This window comes from Pieris rapae, chromosome 18 (assembly GCF_905147795.1).
Source record: "Pieris rapae chromosome 18, ilPieRapa1.1, whole genome shotgun sequence".
NCBI classification, from domain to species: Eukaryota; Metazoa; Arthropoda; class Insecta; order Lepidoptera; family Pieridae; genus Pieris; species Pieris rapae.
Window position 1 is genome coordinate 4,308,931 of NC_059526.1, and position 22,641 is coordinate 4,331,571.

At 33.4% G+C, this 22,641-nt stretch overlaps 1 protein-coding gene and 1 long non-coding RNA gene across 2 annotated transcripts in view; both read left to right on the forward strand.

Annotated features, from left to right (window-relative positions):
• LOC111001401 (nose resistant to fluoxetine protein 6) overlaps positions 1-12,847 on the forward strand; it is a 36,415-nt gene extending 23,568 nt beyond the window's left edge. Inside the window, exons 3-12 of the mRNA XM_022271295.2 lie at positions 304-497; positions 2,715-2,994; positions 8,057-8,220; positions 8,544-8,712; positions 9,137-9,330; positions 9,425-9,550; positions 10,007-10,212; positions 10,763-10,905; positions 11,241-11,352; positions 11,800-12,847. Of these exons, the coding sequence (XP_022126987.2) occupies positions 304-497; positions 2,715-2,994; positions 8,057-8,220; positions 8,544-8,712; positions 9,137-9,330; positions 9,425-9,550; positions 10,007-10,212; positions 10,763-10,905; positions 11,241-11,352; positions 11,800-11,885 (1,674 nt within the window). The 3' untranslated portion in view covers positions 11,886-12,847. The remainder of the gene's footprint in view (positions 1-303; positions 498-2,714; positions 2,995-8,056; positions 8,221-8,543; positions 8,713-9,136; positions 9,331-9,424; positions 9,551-10,006; positions 10,213-10,762; positions 10,906-11,240; positions 11,353-11,799) is intronic.
• Positions 12,848-14,676: 1,829 nt separating this feature from the next.
• LOC111001404 lies at positions 14,677-15,889 on the forward strand. Its single transcript, XR_002600474.2, has 2 exons — positions 14,677-14,830; positions 15,730-15,889. It is a non-coding gene; the product is annotated as an uncharacterized LOC111001404 (long non-coding RNA).
• The last annotated feature ends 6,752 nt before the right edge of the window (positions 15,890-22,641 follow it).

A 22,641-nucleotide genomic window follows, 5' to 3' on the forward strand; every position in this document is an offset into this window, starting at 1 on the left:
CCACTTTAGGTCTTAGCCTCAGATGTCTGAATCTGTTTCATGATCATTTTAAAATCTAATAGGCAAGTAGGTGATCAGCCTACAGTGCCTGACACACGCCGTCGACTTTATTGGGTCTAAGAAGGTTTCCTAAGACGATGTTTTCCTTCACCGGTCGAGCAAATCTTAAATGCGCACATAGAAAGAAAGTCCATTGGTGCACAACCGGGGATCGAACCTACGACCTCAGATATGAGAGTCGCACGCTGAAGCCACTAGGCCAACACTGCTTAAAATAAATACATAGTATGTACAATATTTCAGATCCGCACTGGACGGGGTGAGAGTCTACGTTGGGCAGTCTGTGTACCAAGTGCCTGTGATGCACGTTCAGTTGAGCGATTTGTTGGTGGTGTCCTGAAACATTCTGTTGGAAATACAACCAGAGTCGAAGTCATAGATAAGGATTGCTATACACGAAGACCGTTGAGTGTTAATAAGCTTGATATAACATTTCTGTAAGTATTTGTTCGTATTAAATACGTTAAAACCCAGACCTCCAAGGTGAACTTAAAACTTGGCGATTAAAAAGAGTGGCGGAGAGTTTATTGCCCGTTCTTCTCTTCCGTTCTACGCCCTGATTTGAGAACTGGCAGTAAATGTAAAATTAGATTCATTTAGTATTTCTTTTTTTTGACGTTCATAAGTGTACATTATGTTACCTATATGAATAAATAAATTTTGACTTTGACTTTGAACTCAAAAGGTCTTCTGTGCGTGTACCTTTAAAGGGTATTATTGTTTGATTATTTTTCCTTAGAGGTTATTAACCGTCTGTACAAACGGAAAGATTTGTACCGTTGAATCCATTAAAATATCTTGTTACAAATATTGTGTATACAAAATAATGACCCCACGACGATCGATTCTTTATCCAATGGTATTTTTATATTTAAAACCAATGATTATGTCCATTTACAAAAAAAACAATAGCGCTACAATCTTTTAGGTTTTTCCCTAAGATATCTGTATCTGTTTTGTGGTCTTTTTTTCTTAATAGGCGTTGGCTTCATTTATCAAGCAAAAAACTAAACTATAACCGTTGTGATAATAAAAAGTTCTAAACATGCGTAATATATAAACTAGTTAATTTACTCCCGTATTATATTTTAATTTTTTAAGCTAATTATGTTGGAATGGTCATTTCGCATTTCCTTTGTATAATATTCTATTATTAATATATAAGTCTAAAAATGGCTGGCATTTCGTGAGTTCTTTGTATTTCCTGTGTAATATTTACTTTATGTTATAAAAAATATATAAGTTACTAGCTGCCCCCGCGAAGTCGTTTCGAAAAATAAATTTAATTTATACTTTAGCCTCAATAACACGTGGTAATCATGATATTGAATTGTAGGTTATTTGACACGTTTGTCGGTTTACCATTGCAGTGCCATCTATTGATTACTTACTCAATCCAGTCGAAAAGTATCATAGGCACCTGTAAGAATCTTTTGGAGTTAACAGATAATTGTGATCAATTAATTATAGACAAATAATTTGCAATAAATTAAACTTGCGACTATAATTAAAGATCTAAGCTATCCTATCTCAGTTGGACCAGACTGCTCACGGTGTACTAATTTTATTTCAAATCGGTTTAGTAGTTTAGGAGTACATCGCGGACAAACATTGTGAAAGGAGAGTTATATATATTAAGATTTAATACCCATTTAGTTTTCAGCTTAATCACCATTCTTAAAACTATTAATTACGTATGATTTAGAAGTTACTTCTAAACCCTTAAAGTTAACCCTTTTTGCATATTCAAGAAAATTGTGACAAAAACGTGAGGCATATATTAACATGTATTAATTGATAGTGTCAACGAACTCATTAAACATTCTTATATATCTAGTTAAACGAGTTTTACTTTAATTGGTGATAATTTATTTCCCAATTATATATTGAAAATTTATATATATGACACTAAATTACTTATCCAACATTTTGTTTTAAAAGATTAACAATATTAATTTTTTTGCTCCATTAATCAAATTTAATAAAATATAGTTTTAAGTCAAAGTTCATTTGTAATTAAATATGCATTAGAATTAGCTTTTCTTTGGTTCTGAATAATATATTATGCACGATAAATATCTTAAATAAAAAATGTGTGTCAAAATATACGTGCGCATAAATTATGCAGAAAGCATCATTATCTGAGGTGCCCGGTAAGGGTTGTAGCATGTACATAGACACTGAAATCATGTTATTAATGAGTACAGAAATTGTTTTTATTGATTGTTAATTAGTTGTCGGGAAGCTCATCCATTACACTTGAAGCATTGAGATCGATCTATTGAAAGAATTTTACTCTAGTGCGACTAAATATGTATCAAATAAGGAAAAATGAAGAAAACATTTAAGTTTTTTTTGTTATATATAACTTAATATGTTTTAAAAGTGGTATCATCGAGTGATTTTATTTTATTACATTTATTTAACCATGCGATTTTGTGCTATTCATTTAAGTATATAAATTTCTTGTTTAGATTAAATACTTGAAAAATTACCGCAAAACCTGAGCAGTTTTGACAACTTACATAAAACATAGTTTTGTATAATTTTTAAATCTAAATTACAAAAAATTGTATTAGCAAAAATCTAATACTTAATTTTCACTTGTATTTTTTGTCACAACTCAATACGTTCCATGTCTATTTTTTTTTCAGTGTTCTCATAATGTTTTTTGGCGTTATACTCACCTTCACCACGATATATGAGATATATGCTATACGACACAACAAAAAAGGGGGTACGGCGCATGACCTCATTGTGTCCTTTTCACTTATTAATAATATGAAAAAAATTCTTTCGACAAAGCAGAATAATAGTCTGGGACTAGAATGCGTCACTGGAATGAGGGCATTGGCCATGATTTTTATAGTAGCAGGTCACGCATGTCTATTTATCGGGAGTGGCCCAGTCATGGACGCTAAAGCTTGGGATAGGGTGAGTTCTTTTTTAAACTATCAAATATTAATAACCTTCAAAAAGTTAAGTTTAGTTTTATTTCTTATTACAAAAATAAATATTTTATTTACATGGTAAACTTAATATTAATATGTATAAATAGGAGCGAGATACACGTCGCCATTAGCCGTCACAATTTTAGTCAACTGTGTTCATTCTAACATGCATCTTTACTGCCTTTTTGAATTTGACAAACACACCAATATTGCGAATTTTAGATGGTAATTGATTCAATATTGCACACCTTTATATCATTAGATACGAATTAATTATTTGACGAAGTCTATTAAGACTTCTTCAAATAATTAAGTTATCAGTTTGATCTGTATATAATTGATACTGTTGGAATGGTTGATGATAGATTTGTAAGCCTTTCTTCCTTTCCGAAAATATATGTTTGTCCCCAAATTTCAAAGTTTTACCTTATATAGTCATATTTTTCTGTGTTCTTCGTTAAAATGTTACAATGATGCATTAATTTAAGGTCATACATCGACCAATTTCAACCTACTGTGGTCTCTATGATTATATCAAATCAAGAGTTATATCAAACTCAGATTAATAGTTTTTGAGGTATCCCAAGTATGTCATAATAAGGATCAGCTTCCATAGCAACCTAAGGGTTTTAAGTCCAGTTACTAACAAAATTTATGAAAATCAAACTTTATACCTTTGTATCAAAAAACAAATTTCTAACCATTGCAATAACCTACGTTGTAATAATAATTAAATTGGATAATTAGAAAACTGAAATGAAACTGAATTAAGAAGTTAGTTCCCTTCGGCAGTGTGCCCTTAATGTTGGCAGCATTTTCTCGCTATCTATCAGGAGCCAAATTTCATTTTTAATTAGCGCCTTTACGGATAAATCCCACGATTCAAGAGTCTTCTCCAAAGGGAAATAATGAATGTTATATTAAGTTTGAAATACATAAGTTATTTAAACAAATTTGTGATTTTTCTGTGTTCTTCGTTAAAATGTTAAAATGATGAATTAATTTAAAGATAGATTCAAGGTCATAAAGCCAGTCATCGAATACTTCAAATCTATAAGGAAATACAATTTTATTAGATTAATATTTAGGGGATATTAAGATATATATATACTGATAAACAAAGACTGTTCAATAGTGCAAAACTTTACTTGAAACTGACACAAAATACACACGTGTGTTAAGCACAATCGTGGGGAGCGGACTGTGTGCCGCATTAACATCAATGTGCATTATACATTATACATAATAAATTGCCGCATCAGCAGCGTACCTACAATATTCCTCCCCTTTTTAAAAATAAAAAAAATGATACACAGACATGGATAGAGAATACAAATTAAAAAAAAAACAATATTACATTTCATTACTCTGAATATTATTAAATACTAAGTTACACAAAACTCCAACAAAAGTATGACGTAGCATTCGGTATTTAGTATCCGTATACAATTACAACATAGGTACATCTGTGAACGATAATGATGAGTTTAATTCTCCATAAACACTGGGTGGTAAAGTATCATGAGAATGAAATGTGACACCTTATTATACATACATATAACTAATAACAACGGTTTACCTATAGAGCAACGTTAATACAATGGAATATACGAGACCATACATTCTGAATAAGTTCACACAATAATACTAGTAATACTTAATACAATTTAAGTACAGGATTCACTTTACACGTATGGAACAGATTCTGGTTGCTGCGAGGTTTTGCTAGCTTGACTCAGTGCCACTGCTGAGATAAGTTCCTTCCGGGCCCATTTCCGTGCGCCTTTATGACACTTTTTGCATGCGAAAACAGTCGCTACCATCAGAATGATGACGAATAAGCATGCCATTACGATCCCATAGATCTCTAATTTTAGTTCCAACGAGCTTTGATTAGCGTTATTGGCGCCATTTTGAGCAATAACTATATCCTCTTGCTTATTATAAGACTGGCCCATATTGAGTTGATAAAATAAATTAAACAAATCACTGGCAGAAAAGTAAAAGTAAACTGTACAAAGTTTATATTGTAAATGAGTAAATTTGCCAAAAAGACTAAAATATATAGAAAAATATATATAAATCTGCTTACAATCTAACCTACATATTTATAATACAAAGAATTGGTCACAGTGTTACGCGATGCGATACTATGTTACATGCGTTGTAATATTTACAAGTTAGTAATAAGATAATGCGTTTGAAATTCGCATCGCTTAGCATTGTACTCGCTCCCAGTGGATGCAGTCCTGTTACATAAACCTTACAGGGCGTTTAATTACTCGACCAGAACGTGTAGTGCTGGGAATGTTTATAGATACCGTTGGTCCGGTAGTAGGTTCGATTTCTGCCTGGGGCATGTTTCTATCTGAAATGTCTGTACTAACGTTACCGTTTACAGGTTCGTCATAGTTTAGTATATATGCTGGTTTTAATCGGTCAATGGAAATGCTAGCTTTTCTACTGGGCAACTGAACGATGTAGACCTTTGACCTTCTCTCTAAAACGCGGTATGGTCCGTCGTAAGGAGGCTTGAGAGGTCTACGCACGGTGTCGTCCCTAACGAATACATAGTCAACCTTACTCAGGTCTGGGTGCACAAAACAAGTACGTGAGTTAGTATGTGGTCCTGGCACAGGTCTCAAAGATTGTATATGCTCTCGGATCTGTTCTACTAGGCTATAAGGTTCTAAAAAACCTACTTTAGTAGCGTCGTAGAAATCTCCGGGTAAACGTAAAGTGCGACCAAACGTTAATTCTGCTGCGGAAATGCCGTTATCACTACGACATGCTGCTCGTAGTCCTAACATAACCGTTGGTAATTCATCAACCCATGACTTGGCTGTTAAACGTGCCATAAGGGCGGCTTTTAAAGTTCTGTGCCAACGCTCTACCACCCCGTTAGCTTGTGGGTGGTACGATGTGGTGCGTATGCGATTTATGCCCAGTAACTTCATAAGTTCTTGGAATAGTGCACTTTCGAATTGGCGACCTTGATCGCTAGTGAGCCTTACCGGTGAACCATAGCGACAGATCCAATTAGTATATAAAATGTTCGCGACTGTCTCGGCGTTAATATCTCGTACGGGCAAAGCTTCAGGCCACCGTGTATACCGATCAATTATTGTTACGCAATACCTATACCCATCTGGCGATATCGGCAGAGGGCCAATTATATCTATATGAATATGCTCAAACCTATCAACTAACGGAAACTGATTTAAGTTTGAAGTAGTATGTCGATCAATTTTACATTTTTGGCAGTTTAGACACGTTCTAGACCATCTATTGCTGTCATTGTTGATTTCCGGCCAGAAAAACTTTTTTGTTAATAGTTTCCGGGTAGTGCGTATACCTGGATGACTTATATTGTGAATACTGTTAAATGCTTCCCGTCTGAATTCTGGGGGTATATATGGTCTTACATTTTTTGTGGAAAAATCGCAATAAACGGGCTTTTCACAATTGGGTAAGAAAATTTTCTTGAGAACAATACACGTGTTGTTGTTCGTGCTTGACATTATGTGTTTAATGTAGTCATCGTTTTCTTGAGCTTGTGCAATTTTTATGTAATCGAGTGTCGTAGGACAATAAATTGTGTCGACACGTGATAGTGAATCGGCTACTATGTTGCTATGCCCGCTGATATGACGAATGTCTGTAGTGAATTCACTAATGTATAATAAATGTCGAATTCTTCTAGGTGTTTCGTCAGACTCTTTACCTAATTTACTAAATGCAAATGTTAATGGTTTATGGTCAGTGTATACGGTGATTTGACGACCTTCAAACAGTTTTCGAAAATATTTTATAGACATGTAAATGGCCAATAGCTCACGATCGTAGGCAGAGTACTTTTGCTGAGCTGATGATATTTTTTTTGAAAAATATCCTAACGGCTCCCACGCACCATTGATCTCCTGCTGCAAAACTGCGCCTACGCAAGAGTCAGAAGCATCGGTCATTAGTGCAAGGGTCGTATCAGTCCGTGGGTGTGACAATGTAGCGGCCTGTTTAAGACCTGCCTTACATTGTTCGAAAGCGTTAGTTGCTTGCTCTGACCACTGAATTTTCGTTTTATCTTTTTTTTTAGAGCTACCGAGATATTGATTAAATAGGTACTGATACGACGCTGCGTTGGGCAAATGCGCACGGTAAAAGTTTATCATACCTGTAAAATCAGAAGGTTGCGTGTTCAAATCACGTCGGGGTCACCACTTTAGGGGATATTAAGATATATATATACTGATAAACAAAGACTGTTCAATAGTGCAAAACTTTACTTGAAACTGACACAAAATACACACGTGTGTTAAGCACAATCGTGGGGAGCGGACTGTGTGCCGCATTAACATCAATGTGCATTATACATTATACATAATAAATTGCCGCATCAGCAGCGTACCTACAATTATATCTAACTTATTCACTCTGTTGGAATCACATCGCAAAAAACATAGTTTTAAGATTAAGAAATCGCCAAACGTAAATATTACATTTGTCCTTACGGATAATACATTTTTTTAAATACTTTCGTCACATGGAAATTTCAATAATTTTATTAAAATATTAAATTTTAATGAAGTTAATGATAATGAATAAAGAAATACTTCTTTTGGCGCGATGGAGAAAAAAGATGAGAGTGAATTTATACGATGCGCGCGCATACCAACACCTAAATTCGACATCGTAAAGTTAGGTCTAGGTTGGAAATTGATAACTATGTTCAAGTTGTACTAGAATATTATTCTAGTATTTTTATATTTAGAACACGTGTTTCGTAACAGTACAATTAAACAGTGTGAATAAATAAATATTATTTTGGTGTTTGTAAATCAATTTCATATACGACGATGATAGTATTCACTAATAATTTATTTATTTAAATAAAATCTTTTTGATTAATTTTAATAGTTATCGTTAATCACTACTGCATTTTAGTTATTTCATTTTTCCATACGCCAAAGAAGTATAACTTCTAACGCGTGTACATAAGTACATACACTCTTTTTTATTAATATCTGTTAAAATTATTTGGTTTTCAGTTAATCCAGGATCCATTAAACTCGTTTATGCTGAATAATGCGCTTTTGGTGGACACTTTCCTCTTCCTTAGTGCTTTTCTCTTTAGCCGTTTATTACTGATTGAGTTGGATAAACGCAGAGGCAGGCTAAATTTTATACCAATATTGGTTTTCCGATATATAAGGTAAGATACAGAGGAGTAGAGTTTTATCTTAAGTTAGTAAAATCCTGTTAAAGCTCTTGAAAGGACATACTTTTGTATGTATCGTTTCCTTCATCAGTCATAATGTTGAAAGAGAAAAAATGTTCTAGAATCTGAATTCCGTTTCTTAACAAAGAATGTTGAGACTTTAAGAAAAATGTGAAAAAGCCTAGTTAATAGCAAAGAAATATGATTGGTACAAAAGACACAAACAGTTATAATAAAGGCAGAAAACAGTTATTATAATTATTTGCGGCTGCGTCCTTTATATCGAAACTATGTATATGAACTATTTGTTTCTTCAGGGTTACACCAGCGTACTTAGTCGTCATTTTGTTCTACATGACATGGCTACCGAAAATTGGTGAGGGTCCTCTCTGGGGCAACAGAATACAATTAGAGCAAGAGCGGTGCATGGATACTTGGTGGGCCAATATATTGTATGTCAGTAATTACGTGATGACAGATCGTATGGTAAGCATATTTCATTTATTAGAGTACCCGAAACTATGAATATGGTATGATAATTTGTGAGTCCAAATGCTAACGCTGAATTACTAAAGAACTGAATTAGTCTTTTTCCGTCTTACTTTGGTCATCGTCACCGGCACGGTCTAAATAATCTGTATAAGCTGATTGTCGTCGGCAAGGTGACACTGTTCCGATAAAAAATAAATTGAAGAGTTATAGTATAATAAAATGGGACAGATCACTGATTTACTTAAAACAGTGTCATTCCATTTGTTATAACGGAAGGAGTGTTTATTTATGCAATGCTGATAAATCAACGTCTATAACAAAAACATATTTTTTAAATTTGAAGACAGTAAACTTTCATTAAGTTTTCGTCTTTTTATCTGACACTATTAAAAGCATTTTATTATTATGTTGATTTCAGTGCATGTTCCAGTCCTGGTACTTATCAGTTGACACTCAAATGTTCTTCGTGGCTCCCATATTCATTTACAGTTTGTGGCATTGGAGAAGGTTTGGTTCTGCCTTAATTGCGATGGCAATTATAGTATCTCTCGTTATACCATCAGCAATCACATACAAAGATCATTTGGATCCAACCATTTTGTTTTATGCGAAGTGAGTATCTATTTCATTTCACTTAAATACTAATCATCGTGACGACGCTGCGGAATAAACAGGTATTAATTGATGGTAATTATTTTGCTTTTAGAGAATTCACGGACTTCGATACAAACTTCTACTTCGTGGAAGCGTATATCAGAACACATATGAAGATGACCCCTTACTTTATGGGACTGCTCACTGGATATATTCTCCACAGAATTCAATCAGAAAAGTAAGTTCTTGGGTTTCTCATCAAATTTTTAATGTTCTGCAATAATACGGAAAGACGGATCGTGTCACGTGTGTCTGGACTAAAGCAGACCCAGAATCAAGGAAACTGCGCTATTATATTCTCTTTTGTTTGAAATTGTCTGATGGGATTACTACAAAGACTGCACTAGTATTTACTAATCGCAAAAGTTAAACGGCTGGGCTAGTACCTGTATTTTTGACAGATGACATTAAAAAAATACAGTTGAAAATTTAGTTCTCAATAGAAAAGCATACGAAAACGTACCGCTTTCGTGGTTTCGTGTTGGAATAATAAATGTATCTGGTAGTCACATAAACACTTGCCTTGTAAATAATTATTTAAATAGACATAAAAAAATGTACCATACGCCCAAATGCCGTACTACTGTTTTGAGGATAAAAGTGAAGTACGCTAACATAAAATTTAATGTTTCAGTTATCAATTCTCAAACCTCCTAAAGACTTTCGGCTGGAGTACCAGCGTAATTTTGGGCACCGTAACCACCTTCTCCGTGAGCCTGTTCTACCAGGACTGGTACGAGTACAGCACAATAGAAGCCGCGGCATACATATCTTTACACAAATTTGCATGGAGCATCGCCAATGGCTGGCTTATCATTGCTTGCGCTACCGGAAATGGAGGTAATTTAAGACTTAATAAACTTTCTATATTATACCAAAATTCATCAAAATAGATGTAGTGGTTTAATTATTTTAGGATCTATTCTTTTATTATCTATGTAATGAGCATTATTGGTAAATCGGTATAGTAGGAGTTTGACCCAGATCTGAAGTTGATGACAGAGAACAATTATAATAAAAATATAGTCATCGTTTATCAATATAATGTTTAAAGAACTTTATTTATTTTTATTTTATTTACATGAGAAACTTAATATTAATATGTATATATTATATACGAGCGAGATACACGTCGCCATTAGCCGTAACAATTTTAGTCAGCTATGTTCATTCTAACATGCATCTTTAATGCCTTTTTGAATTTGTCAAACACTCCAATATTGCGAATTTGAGATGGTAATTGGTTAAATAATTGCACACCCTCATACCTAATAGATTTCTTCAAATAATTTGTACTATTTGTAATATTCAAAGTAATACCTATTGTTTGTACATTTACGCCTTACAAAGTATCAAAACTCGTCAGATAACAATAATGTTTTTATTCCAGGCGTTTTAGGAAAGCTTTTAGCGTGGAGATTTTTAGTGCCAATATCAAAGTTAACATTTTGCGCTTACCTAGTCAATGGTGTCGTGGAGTTGTACTATGTGGGACAGTTGCGACATCCTCTGCATATAACCTTCTTTACAATAGTAAGTACTTCATAAATTACGTAATCAATAGCCACATTTTATATTTAATCTACGGATGAAGCGAGGTACTGCTGTCCAGTCTAGGGACTGACTATGAAATTTTGTTTTGGAAAACAACAAGACAAATTGTTTACAAGGAGTATACTATCCTCAAAAACAGGCAACGCATCCACTGATGGGCTGCGATCTTTTTGCGCGTCGCTTCACCAAATTTAAAATCAAAATTTTTAAGTATTTGTTATTTAGTTATTTTTTATTTAAAATACAACCGTACGGTACGGTATTAAACAAGCAACTAAGCTTTATTTAAAAGATTTAAACCGAACTATTTTCAGGCGGCGAATGCAATCTCCCATTTGGTATTAACATTTTTCCTTGCGCTGATACTGTGTATAATGTTTGAGTCACCATTACATGGCATCGAGAAAATACTATTACGGAGATTTGGTAAGTTATATATTAACTCCAGAATTTAAAATGCAAAATTACGCTTGTTCACAAAATCCTAAAAACAATGTTAGTTCTGATTTCGTGGCCCATATTAGGTTGACAGTTGGCTGGGTATAGTGAAAAATAACAACAAATTGATACAGTGTTTTAGTCTTTGAGTGCTCTTCGGCATTACAAGTTAAGTAGAGTAAACTCTACAATTAACATCAGGTAAGCCTCCTGCCCCTTTGCCGCCTGTTGTATAAAAAAATTTCTAAAATGAGACGTAAAAATAAACAATTGTTTGTTACATTTTGGTAGGCGTATTATTAGTATTTTTGTTTATTGAATAGAAATGACAAGAATAGCTTCTGCTTTTGAACTCAGAAGCATAGTTCATCGTTAAAAATGAATTATTTGCGTCAGTTGAATGGTTTTTTAAATTTTATGCATTTAATATTTCAGCTCGCCCAGTCCTTAGTGACAACGCAATAAGGAAGACTGAAGACGAATTATCACGTAATACTAGTCAAAGTAGGTTAGACACGTAGCACTTATAGTATCGTTATAAGTACATAAATACAAGACAAAAGAAAGGGAAAGAATTTATGTATATTCTAATAACAAAAGTTATGACACTGTTTTTTGACGCTCTTGATTTATTAGAAGTCTGTCAAAAATAATTTTTAAGTGCAATGAAGAACTGGCCCGAACTTTTAAAAACTATAGCTACTTAAACTATACCTATAGATACTTTAGAAAAGCTTTAGATTTTAATTTAAAATAAGCCACCAACGCACAAATGAGCGATAAAATTAATGATTTTGAAAAGTTAAATATTTAGAATCATTTTGTTTATATAAGCTTATTCTTATTATACATGTCTTTCCATTAGGGGCTTTTTATATTATCTGATGTTAGTTGATGATGTTTAGAAATGATTAATTGTTTATAAAACGACGGTGGTAGTTAGTAGCGAGTATTTTCAGGAAATTATTAGCAATTAAAAAACTGAGGATCTGTCAGTACCAATGCGTGGGAATACTATAATAGCAATAGCATTAGAAAGACGCTTTATAAGTACATAGTTTAAATAAGTCTGACAAACAAATGTATGTGATATTGAATAGTCTCTCTAATTTGCGACAAACAAGAAGGTATATATATATAGAATAAATTATTTCGTGACCCAAAATAAACTAATTGTTAACACAAAATTATCTAATTTATAAATGCCCTGTAATCTGTTTCTCTCTTCTAACTCTTGTCAAACAATCAATTATGATTTAAAGTGGAGTAAGTATATAGTAGTTTACAATCACACTTAGTCTTGCTTGGTGTATTCTCTAAATATTCTGAACTATTTCGTAAAATAAAAGAGAATATGAAGAAGCTGTGTTACTTTATCGTAACGCTTATTTATAAACTCATAGATTGTTATGTAGATTGTTAAGCATATATAACGTTGTAAATAATGCTCAATTTTATACCAATAAAATATTTTTATTTTTATAACAAGCTGTTTTACTTTGAATTTTATTATTAGGTAGGTATTAGAAGCGGATTTCAATTAACAACAAAAAAGAATCTTGAAATAAAAGTGAGTCAACGCCGGTAGTGCTTCGCTTTATACAGATTTCTGCTCCAAGATGGCGTCAATCTGCTAACACGGCCTCTCCTGACACCCGACGTCCTCGTCAGGCTTTGATCTCCTGCCCGCTCCGTATCTGAATCTCGTCTCAAATACTCGTCGTCGCCGCCAGTGTCTTACAAAAAAAAACAATACATGATTACCACAGTCCAATATCAAGGGCGAGCCATGTTAGTAACTTCACAAGTCGATGAAACAAAGAAAATTGTCCTGATATAATCGACTTGTGGTCATCGCGTATCTCACTAGCCGAAATTGCGGAGCAAGTAAAATGAAAAGTGTTAAGAGTTATACCGAGACACCGAGTAATTACACGGCTTAGTTATGATTAGAAGCCAACTAAGCCACTCAGTGGTGCTCCTCAGTACGGGCATGTACTCCTCCAGTGAATTTTCGCAATGCGAAAAGCATTCGTCGGGGAGTACACACTCACAATGTGTTTTGCCCCAACGGCTCGCCGATAAGCGGAAAGCCTTCACAAGAAAGGGGTACCTCTTTCTTTAAAAGCGAGCACACACAGGGAACCCCTTTTCTCCGAAAGCAGGCACATACAGGGTACATCCTTCTCCAGAAGCAGGCAGACACATAGTACCTCTTCCTTCAAAGGCAAGTACATACAAGGTACCCCTTATTTTAAAGGATATACATAGATATACATAGTACTTGATGGAAATCAAAACAATGGTTTGTAAGAGCGGTACAAAAAGCTATGTTAGCGCCAATATGAGTTTTCTATGAGGGTATAGATCCTTATTCTGCATTTAAAAAAATATGGCTAAATAAAAGGAGTAAAAATAGAGTAAAAGCAGTAAGTAAAAGATTAAAAGCATTGTGGTTTCGGCTATTTATTTATTATCTAGTTGATAAAAGGGCCTGGGACTAGTGCTAGGTAGGTTACTTCTAATTAATCTGTGATATTTGTTTAAAAATAATTGTTCTTTCATGATTTGCTATTTTACAAGAATACCGAGAGTTTTTTAGGCCGGATTTTTCTCTCTGCCTACACCCTCTTCTTTGCCGATGAGTAGGGATGACTACCGATACAAATTTAATGAAGTATTCCACGTATACCTGTATCTTATATTCCACATTAAACATAATTTTATTTATTATATCATCCTTGTGAGACAATTAGCTCTATAAAGAAGAAATACATAAGATAATACTAATAAAATTCTCGTTTCAATGTTTACATAATTGAACTTTAACCTTATTATGACGGGTTAGATAAAAAGCGAACTAGTGAGAAGTAATGTTTTAATAGTATGAAATCGGTATCAATAATACCAACAAATATGCCTGTACAAAAATATTCATTTTTGCGCGGCAACAAAAAAGTCGATGACAATACGTTGATACCTTGCCCTGGCAAAGTCAAAGTAACTTTGCGCACAACTGTTGAAGATGCGCAAACGATCGAAATTACCTCACTGCGCATCGTTACAAATGACATTAAGATTGCACCAATAGTAAAATTAATATTTAAAACTACCTATTTTTATAATGATCTCCATATCTGATCTTATATTTTATAATCTTTGAAAAATTTAAAAATTACATTTAACATCGGTGTCATAAATAATAAAAAAGCAAACAAAAACATTGATGTTTTATCCTTATCTTTATTACTTGGAGTTCCATTATTTTATCACTACGGGGAGGACCCTAACTTTAGTACTCTTTATACAGGAAAGGAAAACATATATAAACTCCAGTAAAATCAATATTGCTTCATTCAAAACCTGTTCATAATCAAGGCTTTATTGAGTAAAATCATAATGAAATTGTTTATAATTGTCGTCACTATCTTCTTGGCTATGTTTGCTGTTATCAACGCTGGACCAGGTATGTTATAAATTTATGAATTAATATAAAGTAAATCTTTCGGAATAGAGTTTGGACCTGGATTTTATTTCTCTTTGTGCAACTCGCTTGAGTTAAAATTAAAGCCAAAAAAGAGAATTTCACGTATGTCGTAGGATAATATTGTAGTAGAAACAGAAAAGCACAGGGTACACAAGTAAACCGTAGTACATATGGTATCAAATTATTTTAATATTATTATATTCTTATATAGCCAAATTCAGATTTCAAGGATGCTTAAATGTCATTGCTTGTGACAGCGTCCATGCGTCGAGTTGTCGCCGACGGCTGGCCATGCATCATACTCGTGAAAGGTGCCTTGTGGTTCGAACTTGAATTCGTCTATGCAAAGATGTTAGTTACTTTCTTTGCGTGTTATTCCCAAAGAGTGGTGGAGCGTTCTTCTCGTCTCTTGATTTGAGAAGTGGCAATAAATGTAAAATTAGCAGTTATTTAATATTTATGTCTTTATTTACGTTCATAAGTATACATTGTGTTGAATGAATAAATGATTTTTGAATTTTGAATTAAAGTACATTAGTACACTACATTAGTATACTGATAGCTCCAGGCTTGGGTCTACATTGGACATACAGACAGACTAAAGTATATTTCTTTAAAAAAGGTTACCAAGTATGCAGACGCTCTTCGTCGTAACAATTTTGTTTAATTATAAAAGTTCATCTTCTCTTTAAAATTTTAAACCGGCATTTCTCAGCCAAGCGAAGATACAGTCAATTGAACGCGCTGTTTTCCATTATTATTTATTCTTATTAATTATAACAGGAAGATTTTAAGTATAATACATATGTATTTAATTTCTCGTCTGTATATTATTATTTTAGATTGTAGAATAGTTAAAATATATATATTTATTACAGTTCAAGAACTGGATGAGATTAATGGTCGACTGCGAGTACGCCGAGAGGATTGTAATCTGAGGGAGTGTAACGACTCTTGTAAGCGCATCTTCCTTCCCGGAGGTGTCTGCGTTAGAAACAAATGCAAATGCGATATTTTGTAATAAATAAATAATTTTGACCATTTCTTTAATTGCACCCAGACTCTTATTTCAACATTCTCAAAATTTACTTAATTCTAAAATAGGTTTTCTAACAGAAAAAAATTGTGTATAAAGGGTCTCCTGGTATATTTATACTCTTAGTTTTCTATTTTAAAGTTATTGAGTATTTTTTATTAGGTGACAATGAAATAAAGATTTTCATTAAAAACAAACTCTATATCGTATTTAGTATAGTGTAGTTAGACAAAAAAACTTCAATAATAATTTTTGTATGTCATACTCTCTTATCGTTTATTAAACATACATTCAAAACAAAATATGAAAAAAGTGCAGTGTATCGAAAACGTATTTATAGTAGAAATCATATTTGATATACCTTATAACTAGATGTCTGGAACATATTCATATATATAAGGACACGTGAAATTAACATTAGTACACGTACAATTAATATTTCATTATAATTTAGATAAACGTAATAAAAGGCCACAGGCCACCCTGCCGAATTCTTGTTTTAATTATGTAATTTTGCTTGAAATTATAAATATTTTAGAATAAAACATAACTTTCTTTGAATCAGAACTGTGAAGTGTTTCGCAGCACCTAATTGTGATTTAATTACTAGATTAGGTGAGGTTTATTTTCTCTAATCTAAACGAGTTATCTGCCTCGACCCCTTATTATGTTTACGTGAGATAAAAACAAATACAAAGACTGATGCAAAGGTAGTAATGGTGTTTAAGTATAGTCGAATTTAATTTCTTTGGAAAATGTTTACCCTAACTTATTCATGCAATCCAAAAGTTCCTTTCTTCTTGATAAACATTTACGCTTAAATATCAGCGTATTTATATAGTATCTGATAAAACTCAGTCTGTCACATTTAGGGCCTGTTTTCACAATATATGGATAAAGTAAGAAATATCTATGCACAAATAAATTATTGACAGTTAACAATTAATTGATGTAAATGATTTTGTCTCCGAAAAGGTTGTCTATGAGTCACGTAAATAATTGGTTTAAATTATTAAGTTCCCACTATTAGGTCAGAAAGTAGTTAGCAGGTTAGAACTAAAACTTTTACTTTTTAATTCCCTCTTATTGTCGAAGTTTGAAGGCAAATTGAATATTTGCATTGTTTCCAAGTAGAAGTTGGACAGTTTTCAATTACTCTCTGCAAGTAAGCGGTGAATGCAACTATTTCAGAACTATAATCTTTGTTGTCTGTAACCTATGCGTTTAGCTTTATTATTAGTAATTTAAAAATTAATTAGATTAAAACATTTTAATACAATTTCTTTAATCAAATTTTCGGCAATGGAGGGCTTTAATAAATCAACTTTTCTATGGCTGCAAAGATGAATAAACGATAGATAGAATAATTTACTGCCACATGATTGTTCTATCAAAACAAAATTTGATAAATTAATGATTTTAATTAATAGGTTTCTACTTCATAACGCTTTTTAAAGCCATGCTTTATTCAGATACTATATCTCCCTCATTCAATAAAACTTTAATTTTAATTCTGTTAAAGAGCCTATTATAACACATGTAATTCTTGGAGTTTCTTTTCATTCCCACATTTTTATCACTTTCCCACTCTCTCTGATACACACGAAATCCTATGTCGTACTAAGTTAATCCAAATAGCAGCCTACACAAACAAGTATTAGTTTACCAACGTTTATTCTTGTCGTGTGGGGTCAAAGAAAATAGTTGGAACAAAGGGTCAGATCATAATCACAGATTAATGTCACCAGTAATACTATATTATTTATAGAGTGAAGTTACGATGGACAGTAGACTTGCTAGCCAATATACATCACGGTGTTGATCGAGTTTATCGAAACGATTGCAAGGCCCGGCAGTGAGGGCGCAATTTGACAGAATGAAACAATAGATGCATTTGATAAAAGAGTATAATTTAAGTGACAATCTATATATTTTAAATAAAGACAAAGGAATAAGACAAATCAAACTATTTTTTGAATTCCTTATAAAGCACCCATGAATTATTACATTTAAAATATTTTTAATTTTAGGCAACACTGTTTTGTTATTACTTTTCATCATGTTTCCATGGATTAATTAAGTTAACTATGGTTAAAGAAACTCCAAAAACCCACCAGCGGGTGCCTGATGGGCCACACTTCAATACACTTTCACTTACATTAAAGACTCAACAGAAAAATCAGAATAAAACAGTGGTTTTATTTATTATATTAAGAAACAGGTTTAACAAAAAGGGAAAAATATTTATTAAAACAGACTAACAGTAGTGGCACTCTATAGGCCCAACTGTTTATGATATTCTGTGTAATAACTACGCTAGAACAAACAGTGGTAGGTAGGGGTAAACAAGAGGGGATGAATAAAATATCCTTCGCGTAATATCACTGCGACTAGATGTCCTTAAATTATTTTGTAGGAATATTTGTATGGTTCTGACTATTTTAGAGTATATTATAACGTAGACCGCTATGCATCCATTGAGTCCTGCGTCACAAAATCTTCTTTTAACTCTGGAAACACTGACTGGTTTATCACGACCCACGTTAAACTGTGCTATTTCCGATGCAGTTAATCGTCCATTCCGTTAGCTATTAACAACTATACTGAAATCGTCACTCAAAGTGGTAGCGTTTGGTCTGGTCTAGAAATTGTTCCTTCAGCCGCAAACTTCTTAACGATGTAGTCAACAGTTTGTCTTCGTATCTGTTATCTATTTTGTAGTCTTGAAATCTCAAAATAACTTTTACCGGATTCATGAGGACCGATTATTATGCCTCTGATCTCTTGGGAATATTCCTTAATTCTACCCATTTTCTTAAAAAAATTCAGTTCAAATGTGAAAAACAAAAGAAATATTGGTAGTTAAGTACTGAGCTATGGAAAGCGTATTTACTGCTCGAATTACGTCAGATAAGTAACGTAGAAATATTAACTATTATATACTACTAGTGTTTATTTCTAAATAACTAAATCGAAACAAAATTTCTTCAAAGATTGACTTTAAAGATTTTCCGACGTTAACTGTGGTCAGTACTATGGTGTGAACAGTAACTATGGTCTTATAACCATAATGACGATCCACCACCATTGCCATTGACCAGACGATTGACGATGAACATGACGATCCTTGATACGTAATTTTAATTTGTCAATTTGTTAAAAAATCGTTACGAGGAATCTCACAGAACTCTCCGGGTATCAGACCCTTAATATGTGTTAATTGTACTTATCAAACTGTAACATTTTAACATATTTTGCCAAAATTTCCAAACACAAAAAGCCCGCGTCAACTACGCTTGGGTCGTTCTATTAAATGTTAAAGCCGGTTAGTTCGAAACTAAAATAATGTTATAGTAAACTTCAGGGCTTATTACGAGTTGTCCCCTACCTCCGGGTGAAGTACACAGGAAACAACTTTTAACTAATATTTAGCGGACGTATTTTTAGTTTGCGTAAAAATGTGGAATTCGTTTGCCATTTTCATAAGAACTTCGTGGTGGTTGGTTTGCTATAGTTATGGGCTATGGTTCTTGGCCTAAGATTGGCCTGTACCTATATGGAACATGGCTATATGGCATGCCTTAGATTCATAAGTCGACGGCGTGTGTCAGGCACAGAAGGCTTACTTACATTTAAAGAAAAGATATATTACGATACAGATAATGTTAATACACCTTAAACTTGGGGCAAAGGGCAAAGGCAAAAACAATTTTTATATTATTTCGCGGAACAGATGAGTGTCAACAAAATTTTCACTAAAGGTATCTTCCATGTCGTTGTCTACGCGCTATAGTAACTTAACAGTTATGGCTTAGTGGCAAGTCAAGGCAAATCAATAATTATAAGAATACATTAAAAATGTGTATACTATTTTTTTAGGTTCAATATTATTTTTACCGATCAATCTCCTTCATGCCTTCTCCATCTACACGACACTGGCGAAATACCTTGTGCCCAGTTGGCACAAATTAAAGCCATAAAAAAAGATGTGTATAGAACACTAAACTTATGACAATCAATAATTCAATGCAGTGAAAGTTACGCTTCTCAAAGTATAATGTGGACACTTTTATTCACTTAAACGACAGGCCATGATAGTTCACTTAAAACTTTCCCAGCTTATTTTATGACGTCATTGTTACCATTAATCAAATTCTGGGATAATGTGTCGAGAAGAACTCTCAAGGTCATGCTTGAGTTTACAAGTTACGAAATTCGAAATTCTGACGGACTCCGATTTTTTTACTAGCTTTTTTATTTTTCCTTTATTTACATAGTTTTTTTTATAGAACAGGGGGCAAACGGTCTGGAGGCTCAGGATGTTAAGTAATACCGCCGCCCATGGACACTCTCAATGCCAGTGGGCTCGCGAGTGCGTTGCGCGAATGGGTACGCTCTTTTCTTGAAGGACCCTAAGTCGAATTGGTTCGGAAATACTTCAGTGGGCAGCTGGTTCCACAAAGTGGTGGTGCGCGGCAAAAACTGGTACTCTAAACACTCTCCATGGTAAATGCGGTATATGGTAGTACTGCCATTAATATACATTATAATAATATACCCTTGAAATATATATCGTGGCACGTACTGTCTTTTGCTTTAGTTTTTGGTAAACTTAGTAATTAATTAAGATACTAAATAACTTAATAATTAGTAAGTAAGTTAAAAAGATAATGAGAAATTAAGTATACACAAAATTCTTATCAAAACTAAAGACGAAAGACAGTCAAAGAAATGTACGCGTTTATTGTTTCATATTATAATGGAGAAGTCTCGCTTAAATGTATATTTTTATTCCCTGTACCTATATGGAACCCTTAATATAATAACTTATCTAATAATATGAAAAACAATATAGAATAATTCAAATTCTTTTCATTATGTTGGTAACATAATGTACACTTATGAACGTCAAAAAAAAGTACACACATATTAGGAAATATATTAAATTACAAAACAATGTATAAATATATATATAAAACGTTTATGTTCAAGGCTTAAGAGTTTTGATAAACGAAACATTGGATCGCGTCGCTTAATTACTATTGGTCAATACACAATAAATCGATCAGTCGATTCATGTTTCAACTGTAAATTCCAAGGTATATATAAAATATCTGTGGTACAAACTCTGATGTCTGGTCCCGACTTCTATATCTGTAATTAATAGGCAAATAGGTGATTAGCCAGTTCTGTGCCTAACACAAGCTGTCGATTTTTAGGTCTAAGGCCTGTCGGTTCCCTAACAATGCCTTCCTATACATTATGAGCAGCATTAAAGTACGCATATAGACGGAAAAATCCGAGTAATAGTGCAAAGCCTAGCTTCGAACACACGATTACAAGATAATGAGGCGCACCCTCAAGCCAGTACTGCTCAACAATCCCGTTTGACCCATTTTCCGTAATACAAAACTTTAAATTACAACTTGTAACACCATTACACCGTTCTCATTCGGCGGGGACGTTTTAATTGCAGGCATCAGCTTTAAAATTTACCGTAAACCAACTGTAGTGTTGTCATGCCCGGATTTTTGCATCTCGATATTGCGTTCCGACAAAAATACCGTTCCGCTGCAGGCATTCGACTCTTCCCTTAATATTGCGGCATGCCGGGAGTGTTTGGTAAACTTTATTATAAACATAGAGCACATTTCACTCCCACTGCCAGGTATTTGGGGAATGCAATCATTTCACTTGGGACAAAGTATATAACGGAGTCTCTCATTGCACGTACATACCTCGATCTGTTGGAGCAATAAATAGCAAACTATTTAACTCATTGTTACTGAGAACAATCGTGGTGCTGAAATTTGAACTCAATCCAATGATTAAGAGTACGACGATACATAAAAAAATAATCTATCACTATCACTACATAGTATACAAAAAAGTCGCTTGCTCTGTATCATATCTGTCTATACTGTATATACTGTATCTGTCAGTATCTTGTATCCTTAATTATTATCTTGATTTAAGGATACAAGATACCTTTGTATCTTTAAATCTTTGAAACTACGCAACGGATTTTGATGCGGCTTTTTTATTAGAGTGATTCAAGAGGAGAAGAGTTAATATGTTGAGAAGTACTGTTATTTTTGAGGTTTCTAATGTGATGTCGTAAATAATGACATTTATTCCGCTTACATTGCAAACGCAGGCTGAACCCTACGAGTTTTATCAAAATAATGTACTAAGTATTATACACATTGAAAAGGTCTATAGAAAAGTCCGTGATATGATACTTCAGTGGGCAGCTGGTTCCACAAAGTATGATGGTGCTATGTTCAAATCGTTATCAAAATAATTGGCGTAGAAATTTATTAGTAAGATTTATTGCCTTTGAAAAGTAGAGTTATATAGTTTACTGATAGTAACTTTAGATAATAATACATACTAAGTGGTTGCTTCGACCCTTGTATAAAACCTAATAAAAGCATTTTCACGATTTTTTATAATTCCCAATTAAGGACAGTATCAGAGTTATAACACTCAATTAAATAGATCTAATATCTATACACTTAAGAGCATTCAATGACTACTTACTTATGACTGATTTATAAAGGGCGAAGCTAATCCTCGGCTCTTTATTGTAGCCCTCATTTAATGAAAAGCTTAGATCTATGACTAGAATATTATTTATTCATTTGACATTGATTATAATCGTGCCATAGAACAAACGGGGTACGATCGTTTATAGTAGAATGCTGTTAATATTTTTTTTTTTTTTTTTGAATGGAATCTCGCTGTTGGCCTT